The sequence below is a fragment of the Battus philenor genome, unplaced genomic scaffold, assembly GCF_028537555.1.
Source record: "Battus philenor isolate CCGP_79_NKW_IND1 unplaced genomic scaffold, ilBatPhil1.0.hap1 SCAF_14, whole genome shotgun sequence".
Lineage (NCBI taxonomy): Eukaryota > Metazoa > Arthropoda > Insecta > Lepidoptera > Papilionidae > Battus > Battus philenor.
In genome coordinates, this window is record NW_027181676.1 from 11,086,261 (window position 1) to 11,105,950 (window position 19,690).

The 19,690-nt window shown below is 31.6% G+C and overlaps 1 protein-coding gene across 1 annotated transcript in view; it reads left to right on the top strand.

The window, feature by feature from the left end:
- Nucleotides 1-19,690, top strand: part of LOC137918418 (Kv channel-interacting protein 4) — a 184,529-nt gene that overhangs the window by 154,989 nt on the left and 9,850 nt on the right. The window contains exon 2 of the mRNA XM_068761219.1: nt 4,846-5,040. Coding sequence (XP_068617320.1) covers nt 4,846-5,040 — 195 coding nt within the window. The remainder of the gene's footprint in view (nt 1-4,845; nt 5,041-19,690) is intronic.

The following is a 19,690-nucleotide window of genomic DNA, read 5'->3' on the forward strand; positions in this document are numbered from 1 at the left end:
TGCCATAACTATACGGATGTGAGTGACAATAAATTTACACGTAGAGCAAGAACGTATGTTATCATTAAGCACTCCTAGATCGAGTGCCCAGCACTCAACTCTATCAACCTACATCATATATCATCCATATCGTTGCAATGGATACCTTACATCTAATTGAAACCCTTCTCATACACATAACAGAGAGGACAAACATCACTAAGCTAGTATCTTTAACGAAGGTGTTAAATAACACCATGTACCAGTAGAAGTCAAGCGCTAGTCTAATTGTTTTAAAAGAATATGTTAACAGGTCAATAACATAAAATAAGGAGAAACATCGTAGAGAAAATTACGTTCTAAATTTTTAAATCACTTCTGTAACCGACTGCCGAAGGGTTCTACAATGGCGACCACTAGCCGGTGAACACGGCGTATTTATGACCTCCACTAGGTAAACCGACGATATAGTCAAGGTCGCGGCAAGTCACTAGATGCAAGCAACACACGACCGATCATCGTGGTGATCTTTGAGGGAGGCCTAGTGGGCGGCTGTCGACTGACGTGATTATTGTAATTTTTTTACGGATCCAACTGGCAAAGTTCTTTCGAAGTAAATAACCATATGTAATAATACGTTCTCAATAATAATCAATATTATATTTATTTCTGCAAATTATTTTACTCTCTCGGGTTTTATTTTGAACGTAGCAAAAATATTCCCTTTAAGAATATTTTGCTTTCTAAGTATTTCATTCATACTGATATTGCTCTCGCTAATGGAATATATTTTAATTCAATTTGAAATAATTACGACTTTGTTTTATTCAAGAAAATAACAAAATGAGTATTTAATTAGAACAAAGATAAATGACAAAAGTAGAAGCCTTAAAAGAATATATATATTTTAATAGTATCAGAATGTTGTTTTTTATTTTATTTGCTGTCACTAATAATCTTAAGTCGGATCACATTCATTTAATTTTTTCTTTCAGTGTACTACAAATCCACGAAAAAAAACTTATTTTGCTTGTCAGACCATCTGTCTTGTTTCTTTAAGAGTTTTAGCGTAAAACGTAGCGGAAATACATTTTTCATTCAATTTGTCGCCGCCATTAAAGGCACGGGACAATAAAACGTGCTGTAGAAGCATCACTTGCAGAGATGCGGGTTTAAAGAATAATGATAAATGATAACCGCGTCGTATCAGAGGCATTGTGGCCCATTGTGCTCAGAGCCGGGCCTTTGCCGATAAAGCACGACACTCAAAAGGATACAAGGAACGCTTTCATCTCGTCCGTCGACACAAGTGGCCGTTTCCTCGGAGGACAGGCGTCTAATGACGTCGTTATCGTCGCTTGTATAAACGTTGTGACGTAGTTTTTTGTTTTAGATCCTCTATATGCATTATTAACTCGACTTTAAAATTTTAGCAAACATCCTGGTCTACATCTTTTATATTTTTATTTATCAACCTATAGTAGAAAGATTTTTAGATGTAAAAATATAACATCCAAAAATTCTTAAAAACAAAGTTTTTAACTACAGCCCTAAAGATGTGTGGGATATATTTGAGAAGGCACTCTCCCATTCATCCTTTATCTGTTCTCTATAAAATTAAATAGTTTAGATACTAACAATGACCCATTTTCTTCCTTCAAACATAAACTTGAAATAAATGTTGATAATAAAAAAACGACTCATTAATAAATAATCAATAAATGTCCAATTAAGGTATAATAATTGCCTGCTAACTTTTTAAACTGGATTAAGATATGTAGGGAAATACAATATTATTGATTAGTTTTTTTTTTTCTAAAAAATTCTTTTTTTTTTAATCTATCGATTGTTGTCGCCTGAGCGAATTTTAGTTTTTATTGTATTAATTTTATTAATTCACAATTGGTATATAAATAAATTTTAGTGTACTGTTACATTCATCATCGTTCGTCATTCTTACTTAACTAAGTAATTTACAATTCTTAGGGTGCACCTTAAATATATATATATATATATATATATATATATATATACAAGCGTGTAACGAGCAGAAGTAAGGTTAGTTATTTAATACCGAACGTGCGTTTTTTTTTAATTTTTGTATATGCCATTTGTTCTTCATAACATAATATAATAAAACACTTATCAGTTTAGTAAATCGATCCAAAGTGCCTTTCAGCCGACATTTTAACAAGCGTCTACAAATGTTTATCAATTACACGAATCCACACTCTGACACAGGTGCTGATAAAGAAACACTAACGTTCAAAGAGCACAATAGTCGTTTTGTAAAAGTACATCTGTTATTCGGTCAACTATTACCTTTTTTCGAATCATCGTTCCAATGAAAATGTAAACAATGGAGAAAATAGTAAAACATATCATGTACAAGTTCCTTCAATATATTTTTAATATTGACTATCAACACGACTACGAATATTGTTACAAAGTCTGTAGGGACAGATAGTAAACAGTAATTTATTTTAATATGTAGTAATTTGAAAACCCTTTTTCTTACAATGTTATCATTACTTTATTTATTATCGCTGAAATGGTTTACCTTTCGTTAATTGGCAACAATTGCGCTATTCATTCAATCTTTTAAAACTTTTACGTCTATAATCAACCATCATTTATTTATAAAAATAAGTGATTTCTAATAAAAACCATTTTAATGCAAACTTATTTTATTTACCAATAAGTGCCGAATCACGTGTACGTTATACTAAAAAGCGGGAACGATCTGCTGCTCTTTGAAAGCCTCGCCATTTCACTGCACCGTTCTCGTGATACGAAATATTTTATGAAATGCACATCTACAGAATGCAATTGAACTACGCCTTTGAATTTTTCCTAAACCAAGCAAGCTCTTTCTAGATTGAATAGTGATCAGAAAATAGAAAAACGTGTTTTCTAACAAATAATTTAGGTTAAATTTGTCGTTTCGCGAAATACAAATAATACCAAAAATATACTAAAATATTTATTACAATAATATCAATAAAAATTTCCTGCATGCAAAAAAAAACGTAAAAATTAATTGCTAAAAACACAATGAAACTAAAAATATAACTAAACTAGACTATGTACAAACTATTAAATATTTAACGGATCAAATTAAAAAAAATTAGGAACACGCTATTTACAAAAAAAAAAAAAACAAATTATTCAGTATTTCCGAACGGAACAATGTACATGTGTGTGTATGTTTGCAATCGCACCTATTCATCGGTTGACAGAAATTTAGATCATTTCAAGACAATACAAACCGTGATACGTAATCGTTCAGTTCTATTTCATGAACGAGTTTCAATCTACAATTTATTTATTTCGTTCAACGTAAAAATCATTAAAAGACGAACCAAAAATCTCAACTAATATTTATCGTTCGAACTTTGAAAAGAAAACCATATTATTTGAAACAATACAGTCGTACAATAGCCTATCTTATGAACTGAAGCAATGTAACAATTTTGGTACATTTAAATATAAACTTATAAAACATATACATATGCTTTACTTTATGTATAGTTGGTCTAATGGCCTTAATTAAAATTAAAATTGTAAATGAATATAATTTAATAAAATTTATCTATTATTGTTGAGCAAACTAAATGTAAGTTATATGAGAATGAATTATTAAAGACCAAAAAGGTGTTAGCATTGGCGCTCCGTATTGCTACGGCTACGATACTTTGTGTTAAATCATTCTTGCGCGTTTGAATTTAAATTCGAACACCGATTTGAAATCGGTTGCGATTAGTGATGAGACTGCTATTGCGTTCGTTTCGAAATTGTAAATAGACTTTGTATAATAATAAATATGGTGTATACATATGTTCTCGAACATTCTTGGTTATCCTCGCTTTGAAGAGCTAATTGCGTATGTTGGTAGCCTCGCTTCAAACGCTCGTGCTCGGGTCGTAACTCTGCCTGTATATAGGATGATATGATAGCTAGCAATACATCATTAAATAATATTTATATTGTAATGTATAAAAGAATAATTTTAACCATGTAAGCAAGCCAAAAATTAAAGTTTTTCTAATAAACGGCACTTGAAAAAACGTTATGCGAACACTTGTTATATTAGAAGGCATTTATACGGAGAAATTGTCTTCTTGGTATTTGGTATAATTATAAACTGATCAAACGAATAAATTCTCCCTGTAACCGTGTCAGCGTAATACAGCCGACAGAATTAATTTCATTTGAAAGTTAATTTTAAGAAAGGCGGTGGCAGTTTCCTTAATCAATTTGTTCAGAAACGAGCAAAGAATTAATTATTCACTCATTTGATTTCAAAAATTTTTATTAAAAGTTATGAATTATAAGCAAAATTTTACACGTTTTTTGCAGTTTCAAAAGTATGCCTGAAATATTCTTAGCGACATTTTTGACGAAGTTTTTTAAAGGGCTGGTGTTTATTTAAAAAAACGGCGAAACGAATACCGGTTTTACTCGGTGTTATATATATATTTAACACATATATTTATATATATAAATAAAAATATATGTATATATATATATATATATATATATATATATAATTAATGTCTTCAATCACTATTCCCTAGATAAATATATTTTTTTTATTAATACTTCTTTAACATAAAAGTTAATTCTTATTAAATGTTCAGATTTGTACTGAACTTTTTTAAGCGTTAGTGAAAAAGAGAGTCCATATTGAGCCGGTAGACGCTACCTGGGTAGGCCTTCCACTATGTGGGTAGTCGATGAATGCGGGTAGCGGAAGACCAGTCATCAATCAAGATGGCAGTCTTTGGGGTAGGCCTATGCCCTTCAGTGAGCGTCTATCGATTAACATGATGTCAGAATTTAACAATCTCCTTATCTTATTTTCAGATTCGGAACTTGAGGAGTTGGGTGAGCAGCTGCCAAGATACAGACCTGACTCCATTGCAGCTCTGCGCAAGGCAACTCGTTTCACTGAGCCTGAACTGAAGAGGCTGTATCGTGGGTTTAAAGCAGAATGTCCTACCGGGGTAGTGAGAGAAGATACTTTCAAAATCATCTACTCTCAATTCTTTCCCCAAGGAGGTAAGTTAAAGATGATTAAGTGGGAATACAAATGAAGTTAAATAAAGAAAAAATATAGTAGAGTATAGCGACGACGCGCTATAATAAAAACTATTTTTATAACTCAAAGTTACAATCAATAGTTTATATTTTCGTTCGGTATGTAACATGATTTAAATGTTTTTATAATAACGTGTTAAGAGCATCAAATAAAACTTTAATATAAGCACCAAATACGTGGAAATAACAATTTAACAATTATTTTAACCTAAAAATTGTCAAAGTAATAAAAATATATCCCGCTAACGCCTTTAAAAATGTTGACGGCAAACAAATCATCTCTCGTGTACTGCAAATGTTGCCATGTTATATTTTTTGACATACTGATTCTACGGCCTTTTGTAGCAGCCCCTCGACTACTATTATTTTTACAAAATTTTGAATTAATAAATGTCATTTAACAGACAGACGGCGGTTTTCAGTCTATAATATGATATTTTTATTAAAACCTTTAATAAAAAAATATATAAAATATTTAATACGTTATGAGGAATTATAATTAAATTTTATTAAAATTTAATATATGGTCATTATGTAGTTATCATAAAAAAAGTACAAGTAAACAACTGAAGATCGTAGAAACAAACCTAAACAATCAGAAATTACAATTAAATTAATAAATAAATATTTATTAGAAGATAGTAATTTTTTGAAGCAAGCTGGTATTAGAATTAAATTAAAACGGGTAAGAAACTAAAAAGATTTATGGAAAAGACGCTACAAGATGATGTTGACCTTTAAAACATTTCTTTAAAAAGAAAAAGCGTATCCTGAAACACAAAATGGCAGCCCAGGAAGTACCGCGTCGAGTTAAGTTGAAACATTGCGAAGGCATTGTAATTAAATACTTCATTTCTACGCCTCTGTTACTAAATTTTCTCCTTACTTCTTATGTTTATGTTTTTTTTTAAATATCTGACATTCTATTTTTAAGTTTATAATTATTACTATAAATTTTAGATCAATTCACAACCTGTAAGGTAGTTTCTATACCTTTCAATTGTTATTTTATGTTACATAAACAACAAAAATTGTATAAAATGTTTTAAAGTTAATAAATTTTTAAAAGTGTTTTACTTCTCCCTTTTGTGAAGAATATTGAAAAATTAAGGCGCAATAGCTGACAAAGGTAAGTACATTTTTCACTTTTATGAAATATCTTAATTTAATTAGTATAGTTGTTCTTTTGATGTAGTAGTAATATCCAAAACTAGATGGAACTCTGATCTCATGTATAGGTAAGTAAATACCAACGAATTGATTCTAAATTAAGATAAAATATCGTTGCTCATTAAGATTTTCTGTTCTAATCAAACATTTTTGTAATAGTTGATTACATATTAACTTGATGTTTTTGTCAAGTATACTGTATAACTATATTTCCGGTTTGCAAAGATGAAATCTCATGTTATATTCACTTGTCATATTCGCCATCATAGATCATATATCCAATATCTATCCTATCCAATCTGTACAGTGCCTTAGGATATTTTTATTTTTAATTATTTTTTACTTACTTACTTAGAATTGTAGACAAAATGATAATGAAAACAGTAATTATTTGATGAATATTATTTAATACGGAAACTTTTCAGAGCATCTTTAGGTTTATAATTAATTTGCTCTTATTTTCAAGGTATAGTTTTTTTTATAAAAAAATTTAATATAAAATTTTGTTTTTATTTATTCTAACCTATTTTAATTTATTCTAAATCACATATTTTTTGGACCTTTAAAAAATTGTTCTCGTTCTTTCATAGACTAACTAAAGCTTGTTAACATTTTGCCATTGTTTCTTTTTTCATTTTCATTAATGGCAAGGGCCGGTTTTTAATTTATGATCCACATAAAGACATAACACTAGCATCAATAAAGTTGCGTTTGCCATTAAGATGTCTCAAAGCTTTCACATCCGCGTCAATAAAACCATGTCGGCCATAATGTTGTAATAAAATAGGATATAAAAAGCATAACATAAAATTATAATAAAACTACCTACATCAACGGACAACAGACACTAGGACTAAAAGAAAATTTACAATCTATTTTTAATTCAGCTAATATAATTTTTTAGAATAGCCAAACTCTTTCACTATTGATATTATACCAAGGGAATACTTTAACTTAGAATTGAAAAAATTGTACGAAAAATTAAAAAATAATAATCTTCTTCGTAAAACGTTAAAGTAAAATAAAGGTTTTTAATAAAGTTAACGAATATGAAAAATCGTTCAGTTCATGTCTTCATGTCGTCCACTGCTAAACAAAAGCCTTCTCCATAGAAATCCATTAGACCCGATTGGAAATAGCTTGATATTTTCTCCAAGAAACAACAAATTTTTATATTCTCATATAAAACCAACATATAACAATAATGACGTCTGCGATTATCGATGCGTTGCTGAAAGTTAAACCTTAAATGGAATGTGAATTACCATCTGTTGTATATATTTAGGATAATACAAAACAGATGCCGCCTCCCTACGATCGCTTTTTGAAAGACTTTTTAACCTACATCGCCATTAAAAACGGCACATTTATTTTATTTACCCACCATTTTATTTCACAAAGAATATTTCCGCGTAAAGCTTGTACTTGTGTGTTATAAGAGCTTTGCCAACTTCCCGCCTCGCCGGCGCTCCAAGCACTTAATGAGATGCATTTTCCGCCGATGTTTGGCGTAACACGACTTGTATGTGCCGATCGAACTTCGCTTTTAAACATTTCATACGCTGCTCCAGAAATTGTGTGCGAAGTAATTGGAAATATTTACGCAAACCCCGAACGGAGCCGACTGTTTAAAATCACTCATATTCTATTGAAATTTTATTATTTAATTAATATTTTTAATCCAATGTTTATAGACTTTAATAATTTTTGATTTGGATCGTTAAATTACGCTGAAAATTCAAAATAAAACCAAAATCACTTTAAAATTCACTATAATTATTATTTCAGCTGAAAGACGTTATAAATTATACCAATAAGATTGGTTAGAAGCGGCCCGGCATCTACCGGTGACAAGGTTGTGTTCTTGGACATCCAATGGTACGCTGGCGGGGTCCGTGGTCTCAACTCCAGAACCTTAAGGTCCCAGCAGCCATCTTCCCGCTATGTTGCCTGCCCGCTGTCACTTCAAGTTGCCTATATTAATATATAAATGCCGAGGTGCTTTTGTTCGTACGAATTTCCACATTCATCCGATTACTTTAGTATTACAACGAAGCAATACTTACCAGCTAAAAGTTAATAAAGTAAAAAAATGACGTTATCGAAACTGTAAAGAAAGTTCATACATTGAAATTTAAACATCGTGGTCTTATTTAAATTATCTTATACATAATGTGATCTAATATGATGATGTTCTTAAGATATCTCTTTTTTTGAGCAATAAACATTGTTATCAAATCATCATACCTCAGGGCCAAAAATCTGAAAGTTATGGTCCACTTGACCGTCCGATTTAGCGATATTTTTTTCTGAGGAGATTTCTATGGCATTAAGTAGTGAAAAGCAGCTACTAAGTTTGTTACTAGTATATTTCCCGTACATATACAGATTGATTGGAAATATGTGTAAAAGCTTTAAAGGATGGAAGGAAATAAATGATTTCAGAAATTATAAATAACGTAATAAAAGTAAGAAAAGAAATTTTCAACATTCAGATCACCACATATTAAAGTTAATTATTATTTACTATCTATCCGTGCAGACTCTTTGTTGCCAGAACTTATTGGTTTGTTGCATTCTTTTAGAAAAATAAATTAATACAATATATTTCAGAGTAATTACTTTATACAGAATGTCTGGAAACAAACATAAAAAATTTAAAACTTTTTGTAGACATATTAGCTGCACATTCACCTCTTTAAAGCTTATACAGAAGTATAAGTTTTAAAACACCAACCTTTATATCCTGCGATGAGTTAGGATATTTCAGATTACTATATAACCTGTAATTGTATCAGCAAAAGTATAAAATCTTATTCATTATATTCCAGAGTACATGAATAAATATTCCAGAATAATTAATTCATTAAAATGAGTTTGTCAGTAACCGAAAAAAATTCTTATCCTTTTTTATTAAGGACTAATTGGTTCTCTTTTGTATCGGTCGTCGATGTAACGCATAAAAGAATAATTTCGTTTTAATGTCCGCGTTATTATAAAATCTTTCTCCGCTCTCATTATCGCGATATTTCATGCTCATTGAAATTCCTTTTACCGTCAACCAATTTCACTCGTTTATTTGTATGACATTTTCAACGGTTTTATGCCAATACTATTTGTAATTTAAAAACTGTAAACAAAAATAGAAAATTCACTATAAACTTTTTTTATTCAATTTGTTTATCATTAATATGGTTAAAATAAGTAAGCGATTTAAATAATATATTATGGCTAATTCGCAGTCTTTTAAACAACATTTTTATTTTTATACATGGCAATAAAAACTTAAATAATCACTTTCAAAACTTAAATGTATCTCTATATTATAGTATATATCACTACATTAACAGTTCAAAATGTCCAGTTAATTTTATAATAAGTTTGTAATTTGTTGAATATTTGCCTACAGAGGAGGCAACAAGTTGGCGCGGTGGTTAAGTGCTGCATTTGCACTCAAAAGTCAAAGTGTTAAAACGCTTAATTTAATCTTACCGAGTGCAATTATTTAATTTGTATAGAATAAGTTCAACAACCTTTCAATTTTTTAATCACACTGGTAACATTTTAGGTAAAAAAAAATTATTAATTATAGAGATATATCACACCTCTGTGTTTGGCACTAATCGGTGTAACATAGCTCCTGAAGATGCCCCGTGGAGGGGTGAAACACGTGTTGAGTAGTTTGGCGGTTGCAGTTGTGTGATTCGCATTGTTTACCGCATACGCATTTATCAGCGGGCTGGCGGGCGGTGCACTTTGTTGCACGACTACCACTGCATGTGCGGAAGTGGCTAAATATTCGCCCTTTTCTTTCTTACATACGAGTATATCACATCTTTGCTGTTTAAATTCATAGTAGCTATATATGTATATAAAAAGAAACTTTGAGTAGCGTTCATGATTAAAGTTAAAAAATCTGATACATGTGGGAGTAAGTATATTATCAACCACAGAAAACCGTATAATGTTTTAGGTAGCAAATCAAAAATGTATAGCTCATTTGTCCGCAAAATGCTTTTAAACTCTTGAACCTATCGCCAAACGACCTGTGTAAAGTATAAAAATATGAATATATTCTCATTATATCATTTATAACGTTAATATAACGAGAATAGAACGCAAATAACATTTATTGGTTTGAAAAAGAAGACTTACATATTTTTAACTACATCAGTTTAGCTATTGGGATGTCCACTGCTGGAGACAGATCAGCCCCTTAGAATTCCGATAAGACCGATAGGAAGCGGCCTTGTCCGGACAACCTTAACAAAGTCGTCTGTCTACTCAGAACCTAAAGGTCCCAGCGACATCTTTAAGTATTGTGTGACTTGCCCAATGAATTTCAACCAACTTCACTTTATCCATTTTATTTTTTTAAATACCTGTAGTTATTTACAAAGAAAACTTGCTGTAAAGTTGCATAACTTATTAATGAAGTTGTGTGGCTATATTAAAAGAAGATATCAACCAAGTTCATGAATAATTTACTAAAAATTAAAGTTAATTTCAAAATGAACTCTACATGAATACATTAAGCTCTTTCATTCATACACTCTATCACAACTTCCTCCATTCAGTTCGAATCAAAGCTTTTGGGTGAAAAGCTCTAGCTTCACAAACGCCTAAAAACTTAAAATTACACTCCGTTCCAGTTATTAAAAAAGTTTGGCCGCTTTGAGAAGCAAAAAGCAAGTGTTAAAAGTTCCCTCTGAAATAACTAAAGCCTAAAAATGCAACCGCGGTCGGTGTTTACACTTGTTTGACAATTATTTACGTTAAATGTTACAAGTATATGAACATAGCTGAGCTTTATTTCGCAGACTTTATAAAATAATACACAGTTCATAACTCTATATTAAACATAAAGATATTATCTTTGTAACACTAAAAAATATCCAATTTTAGAGAATATGACGGTGTGATCTATTCTAAAGCGGATATATTTCTGTTTTCAAGAACAATAAAACGTATAGGTCTAACTTACTGTTAACTGGAAAACATATATACTTAAAGCCCATAGAACGAAGGTGAACAATGACTTAGTCAACGAAATAAGTAAGAATAAATTCATAGTGAATTTGTGTGTCGTAGAGGCAGAAGTGTATAATAATGAAATCTCTCTTTAGTATGCTTTAAGTTTGTCAACAGCGAATATCAGTTCATTTCTGAAACGAACTTCCAAAATAACCAACATAGATAGGATAGTTTCTGATTCTGATAAGAAATGAGCTAAACATTCACTCGTTTAAACTACATATATAAGAAACTACATAATAGAAGATTTATTTCCTAACTTGTAACGAAATTTCCATTAAAAAGTTTTGATTTGGTATTTTTGTATTTATTTTATAAGTTATATACTCGTATTAAATTTAAAACGAAGAATCGAATCAAGACTTTAAAATTTAACAAAATCTAGGTACAAAAATTAATTTAAACAAATTTATTCGTGAAATAATTTTTGAGCAGTCATTGCGGCATTTCGAATAAATTCTATGAGGGTTGTTAACGAAGATGGAGAAATGTAATTCAAATTCCGGCACGCGTTTCTCTTAGAGTGTAAATTAAAGAACCGTAAAATGAACTCAGTAATTTTGACTTAATGCTGTTAAATCTAAATATTCGATAAATTAAATATCGGTATTCCCTTTTAGAGGAATTTCAACTGTTAACATAGTTGCCATCCTTCCAATTACTTGTTTAGCATTGAAATATTTTATTGTACTTTTGCTTACTGAAATTTTTTAATGGTATTGTTAACATATGCTTAATTGAAGTCACCATCTCTTGTTTGGGACTTATAAAACTTTACGCTAAATAATTTTTTTTGCTATTGTTTAATTTATTCGTTTTAATTTTATTAAGTTTTTTTTGGGTTGGAGGTAAGATTTTTAAAATATTACCTTACCGTATCAACACACCACTACAAGGCCCAAATATCGCTTCAATGAAAGATCTTGCATTACCCGCATCCAGCGACATCCGCGACCTTGTCTGACATAGCGCGTATACCCAGTAGGGTACCATGCCCCATCTGCCGGCTGATGGTCGCCAATCAAGAACCTTTTGGCACCAATGGTCATCTGTTGCTCTATCGACGGGACTCACTACCACTTCAGGGTGACAATAAGACTTTAGTTCTTTTGCGGATCTCCTCGTTTTGGATTCGATCTGGCAGCGAAGCATAAGTATATGTAGATGTGGGAGTCGTATATAGACTGATGTGATGTCTGAATGAATAATAGGTGTAAGATTTTGTGGGCGAGCGTAGCCGACGGGCGAACTTAGTGTGCCGAATTAGTGCAGCGAGCACATGCACGCACCGGTGACGCGGGCGCAGACCTTTTGTTACTTTTGTTTCTTTTGTTTCTTTTACGCCTTTGTTCTATTACCCGCTTTCACTCGGTCGCAGAGCACAGTGCGCCCCAGAGTCCTACGACGAATGCACGTCCTTTTTGCTCGCACTCAAGCGCTAATAAAAATTTGTTCGTGTGTTAAATAAATTGATAAAGTGTTACAAACGTCTTTTAATAAGCCGCTAACTCTTTAGTAGACAAAGACTAAATTTACGATACATGTCTTTTTTAATAATTTTACAAATTTTATTTAGTAATTAAAAAAAATAGTAATTACATGAATCATCGCTTAAAATATATTTTGCATTTGTTAATCATCTTGGCTAGCCAGCTATCATCCAATCTAAACATAAAAAAAAATGTACAGTACCTCGTTATTATTAAGGAATCGATAATCAGTGCATTGTTTTGCTGTTCGCATATGATATAATGCAGGAACTAACAATTACAATATTCCACTAGCAAAAAATTATACAGTGAGAGTTGAATGGAAAAAAAAATTAGATTTTGTGGTAAAAAATACTGTCAACTTAGGTCTTTAAGACAAGCTTAACTGACTACACGCCAGACTCTCCTGTCAGAAAAGAAAACGTTTTTGCCTTCCGGTTGCATAAAGAACGAAATGGTATACCTCTAAAAAAATTGATATTCTCAAATCGAGAAATTGAGAATTGAAATACATAAAAATCTTTATTGAATAAATCTATATTTTGGTCAATCAGTATTTAGAAAATTCTTCAGAGACATGTAACTCAGTTTTGGCAAAATACCAGGTAGCTTATAGGCAAAATAGAGGGCATAATGGTGTTTATAAAATAAGATTTTCTATTGTTAATGGCCTTAGAGTTGGCTCAACATACCATTCTCCATTAGTGCCTATATTGCGTGCCAAAATTCAATACAGCACCTAACACTTACAGTATAATTTTATACTAATATTTTTATTAATATGATAACGTGTAAGTTATCATTATTTTATTTGTACATAAAATTAAGTCTTTAACATTTTAATATCAGCAAGGTATCTAAAACAAAAATAAGTTTATAATGAAAATAACAAGGATTTATTGATAAAATTTTATATTAAAAAAGAAAAGCAATAAAAAAGTTTAATCAACATTCAATAATTTAAATATGATTTAAAGTGCGAATTAACAAGTTGAAGTTGCAGTGGGCAAACCACATTGTGCACAGAATAGATAGCCGCTGGAACCTAAAGGTTCTGGATTCAAAGTAGAAAGTAGACAGGACATCCGGTATTATTGAAAATCTTTAGAAGAGGCCTGTATTCAGCTGTGGACGTCATACTCCTTCGTTTATTGAGTTGTAATATAATAAAAGGAGTTAAATATAGAATTTTCAGAATTATTCTTACCGTTCCAGCTTATTGTTAAACTTTATTTTTTTAACTAAAAGCATAAGCTGTAAATTTTATTCTCAGGTCGTCTAACTGTAATATTTAGCGTTAGATAAAGAAATACATATGGATGACATTTCTACACAATTGATTCATAAAACGCTACCTTCAACATTAGATCGATAAATATTTTAATGCTAACAGATTGAAATTATAAACGAAAGCAAATACTTTTCTAAGAATTTATTTTATCATACTCCATTGCTTCAAAGACAGTGGTATATTAGAGAAATAAATCTTCCACTGTAACATTCAATTTACTGGCAGGCGGGACTAAATAAAGCACATTTATTTACGAGAGGCGCAGTATCCCTCTTGCAACAGGTTCCAGAAAACAAGTACCTATCCGGTTACTATTATCTCTGCCAGTTTAAATTTAATATTAAGAAAATAGCAGCAATTTTACAAACAAATTTAACATTAGTTTAAAGTTAAGAGTTTTTATTATTTCTTTATCTTTGTTTACGGACATATAACAAATATTTAAAAAAAAACAGATTGTTACAAGGCATGGAAAGATAACATTGACGAAAGGTCCTGAATGTTAGGACATGTAATATAAAACAATACAATATCGCTCTGGTGTATGAATTACAATTCACCTTAGAAATTATTTGATTACCGTGAGATCTGAGTTTCATATTCAGATCTAGTCACATTCCACGAAATAGCTTTAGCTTTACGATTGATGTGCCCCAAGCGCGGATTCATAAAAGTAAAGTTTAAACAAATTTTAAACGTGTTTTAATCCTTCTGTCCTCTCCTATCGCCATTATGTGGAAGAAGCAAAATTGTTAAATAAATCTATATTATTGGTGATACATAATATATATTGTTTTAATATTATAGATAATTGGACACATTGCGGAGGTTACTTTTCTTCAGACAAAATTCGTAATTGTAAAAGAAGTAAAGATAAAAGAAAAATCGAGTAAGTGCACAGTTGTCAATGTGAAACAATTAGCAAATCACGACCGGCAACGACCTTAATTGCTAAACGAATAAGAAGTAAAAGCTTTTTCAGCGATGGTGAGTTTCGGAACAAAAAGAGTGAAACGCGAATTAGTGTAATAGATTGTAAACTTCTAACAGCTTTTTGAATATTCATTTACACTCATTTTGTAATTCTTTTATTAACAAAACAACTAATTTATTTTCGTTTATTATTGTTCTTCGAAAATATATATAATCGACATATTTTTTTCTAATGGATTCTAAGTTAATTGCGTAAATACTAACTAATAATTCGTAACCAAAACAACAGATAGGAGAGATCATATTATAACATTTTTCATTTTATCACAATTCGTTTATTTCCCTTAAATTTTAATATACCACTGAAACGAAAACATTGATCTTTTTTATGGAGAGAACGTGCTTACTTCGAGAATTTTTTCACAGAAAAGATTTCTGATATCGAGATATTAATTTTCTGAATGACTTTTATATTGAAGTGAATGTTTTAAGATGAAATCTTCAATAACGCTTTTGTAAACATTTCGGCAAAACCAATCTCGTTAATTGCACGTCGCATACAAACTATGTTCGCGGAGCTCCACCAACGCTTGTCAAAGTAAACAAACTCCTTCATTGTGTTAAAACGTTACGCTCTATCGATCATATTTTAATCGTGTTCAACAATTTACAAAAACTGAATTTCATAGACGTAAAATAGTGAAATTTCTATGGGATCTTTAAAAAGGTTAGTCACCTAGTGAGCAATCGAGAAGAGCTTCGCTGCGAATCAGAAACGAAGAGCACTAGAAAACTAAGGCAACCGATGTAGCTCGAAGAATTGCTCATTTGAACTAACAGTGGGTGGCGCACATCGCTCGGCAATTGACAATTGTTGGGGCCAAAAGGTTCTTTAATGGAGACCACGAGACCGATAGACGCAGAATAGGTAGGCCCTTTACTAGGTAGACCGGCGACATAGTTAAGGCTATCGTAGCAGCCTTTAAACGAGGCCTTTGAAGTGCTGATGATGGAACAAACTATTACTTTTAATATCAATTTTTACCTTATCCTTAAACTAAAACGACTGGAAAAACTAATTTTATAGTTTACAATCTCAATTGTTATAAATTTACATTAATGACTTATATTAAAGGTACAAGAACGTAGTCTATTACTTCAAGCCTCATTAATAAACTCTCAGTCTTATAAAACAAGCCGTGGATGTGAATATGCTTAGGATTTCTTTACAAGATTGCATCAGAAAATGATGCATAGACGAATAAAAGTAAGCAGTTAATCAAACGTATTTGCAACTTTAAGTAGCAGTAGGCTCTCACGTAGCGCGGAGATAAGATGATCGCCGAGGCCTTAAGCGTTTAGACCACGGCAAGCGCAGCGTAGACTTAAAAGGTAATATGACCTTATTAAGGTTGTTGGGAGATACTGGAATCAAGTTTTTTCCATCCGGTTTTATTGAAATTCTATGTGGGAAACTTATGTTCAGCTGTGGACCTTCTACAGCTGAAATGATGATGATGCTTTAAGTTTGTAATATATTAAGTGATACAACTATCAGAATGATTTAAGTTATTACATGCTATTAACAACAAAACCGTTAAGTAAATATATAAAGAGAAAGAAAACGTATCTTCGCGTTGAAAGCAAATCACAATAAAAATTAACAATAGTAATTATATCTATTTTTAGAATTAAATGAAAACGTGTAACACTTACAAAAAAAACCTACCTCGTTTATTCTTTTTTCAAACTGTCAATCAATAACTCAAAATGTCGCAGGCAATGCAAATTAACGATCCCGCGTTATCTGACGTTATCGATGGCTGTTCGCATTCGTACCACCTTAGGGAGATTATTGTTAATGTTTTTCGCTACTACGAATTATTGATTACCTTTACATACATACAGGTTGATTGGTTACGGGTGTAAAAGAGATAAATATATATAGCTCATTAGCTACTAATTGATGTATTAAATAATATATCCTATCAATAAATCAATGCTTTCAGAGTAAGAAAAGGACAAGGAAAAGGCCGACATGCGGCAAACAATGCAAATTACACAACCACCGTTAAATCACTCAACACGTGTTTCACCCCTCCACGGGGCATCTTCAGGAGTTCTGTTACACCGATTAGTGCCAAACACAGAGTCACTTTGACTTGTGTTTTGCACTAATCGTCATGCGTATTAATCAGCGGGCTGGCGGGCGGTGCACTTTGTTGCACGACTACCACTGCATGTGCGGAAGTGACTAAATATTGGTCCTTTTCTTACTTAGGATGGACTTTCGCAAAATAACGCCTGATTCTATTAAATGCTTTAGAAGTAATAAATAACGTAATGATAATATAATAAGAAAAAGCTTAAACAATATTTGTATTTAAATTAATTATTATTAATATCTGTCTCTGCAAACTGTACTTCTAGAAATTATTGGCCTAACGCATTCCGATAGAGGTTCAAATTGATTAATTTTAACAACATGTTTACAAAAAAAGTTAAAACTTTCACATATATAACCAATCACCCTGTATAAGAAGTATAGTATTTTGATTTATGTCATAATAGAGAGCATCAATTTCTAACAAGAGCAAACTGTACAGAGCATAGAATACTTGTTAAATACTTGATAACAACTTCGCGTGGTTTGCTCGAGGAATTTGTAAATTTGAATTATATGCTTGAACCAAGCCAAACTGTATTGACAACTATAGTTTTATCGGAAAATGTATTCAGATTTTGTATGCCTGAATTGTAAACAGTTTTAATTAATATACATATTATTTAGCGTATTCTTTTAAGATGCTTTAAGATATACTCTCATTGATCACACAAAAAAATTATACAGCGACGGATATGCGCCTCATCACCTTTATTCGTTTATTCACATTACACATAGATATTTAAAGACATCGCATGATCATTTAAAGAAACCACTTGTGTACGTCTTGAGAAAAATACTAAAAGAACACAATTTTGTAGAAACTAAAATCAGATTGAACTTTCCTAGTAGGCATCCTTTAACTTAAAGCTACGAGGATTCTAAAAGCTATATCTTAAAAGAGCTTGCAAGAAACACAGATGCGTTTTTTTGTTGTGGTTCCTTTTACTATATTCTCAATATAAAAATTGAATCAATTCCCATCCATGATTTATTATCGCTTAAAAATACCTTCAAGTTTTTATTTTATAAACTTCTTAAATTTATTTCAAGATAATTTAGAAACATTAGATGAGAGAGTTACAAATTTTTCAAAATTTAGACGTTAACTAAAATTATTCGTTCCATAAACCTAATCATATTATTACCTACTATATCTTTGAGACACAGATATAAAAGATGGCTGCAGGGGCAAATTCGTGTGTTAAGACCACAACAACAAGCGCACCGGAGAACGTCCGGCGGTCAGGCGGATATTGATGTCGTCGGAAAACGCTGGATGCTGGCCGTTTCCAACCGGTCCTATTGATAATCTACGGGGGAGGTCTTGCTGGGTGTTATGTCTAATAATGAACATGATGATACCTTCCAAGCTGAAAAAAGTCGGTTAGACAATCTGTTGGTATAGATATAGACCTAACCACAGTAAGTAAGAAAAGGACCAATATTTAGCTACCTCCGCACATGCAGTGGTAGTCGTGCAACAAAGTGCACCGCCCGCCAGCCCGCTGATAAATACGTATGCGGCAAACAATGCGAATCACACAACTGCCACGGCTAAATCACTCAACACGTGTTTCACCCCTCCACGGGGCATCTTCAGGAGCTATGTTACACCGATTAGTGCTAAAGAGGCAGTGGCTTTTCTTACTTAGGATGGACTTCCGCAAGATAACGCCTGATTCCATTAAATATCTGACCGAATTAATCTAAAACGAATCAGAATTTGCCTCGTCAAAAGCCTACAGCCGTGTTTCAACTGATCAATCATACGTGAGAAGAATGTAAATGGTGATATCCTTTAGTCGCAAGGATAATCCGAACATTCACATTTCTTATATCGTTAAAAATAACCAATCATACATAAACCACGATATTTTAAATCTTCTGATCTCTAAGGACCCGGCGTCCGCGATGATGAAGCTTTAATATCGCAAACTGTCGGCCCATGAAATTAAATTACACAGAAAAATTGTTAAAATGGATGCAAAGTGGTTCGTTAACGGGCTAAAAGAAAAATGTTTCAATGCTCTTTGTTACAGTTGAAAGCTCCCATTTAAACTTATTTTTGTTTTTATACTTTTTTATATCGTTCTTTTGTATAAAATCGTTTCTCTGGAAAAAGTTTTAATGTAAAAGAAGTAAATATTGTTAAGAGGAAAGTACTGAAGTAATATTCAATGGTTGAGACCAACTCACTAACGGGAATTTTCATAGTTATGCCTAATATGTATTTTCGATTAAATTTTACAAAACCAATTAAATGAACGATGAACAAGCCAGTACCGCGTTTTTTTTCCATTTTTATAAGAATTTCTATTTTAATTAATGAATTAACCTGAACAATTCAGATTTATTACATGCCATTACGAGCAGTGGTAACTGAGCAACAAAGGACCGAGACGCGATTGTAGGTTCGATTCCTGATATACAATCTCATGTTTAATTTATACTATGTACATTCATTAGATAGAATTACCACTGGTCATTAAAAAGTTTCCATGGGAACATCGTCCTCTGCATATCATA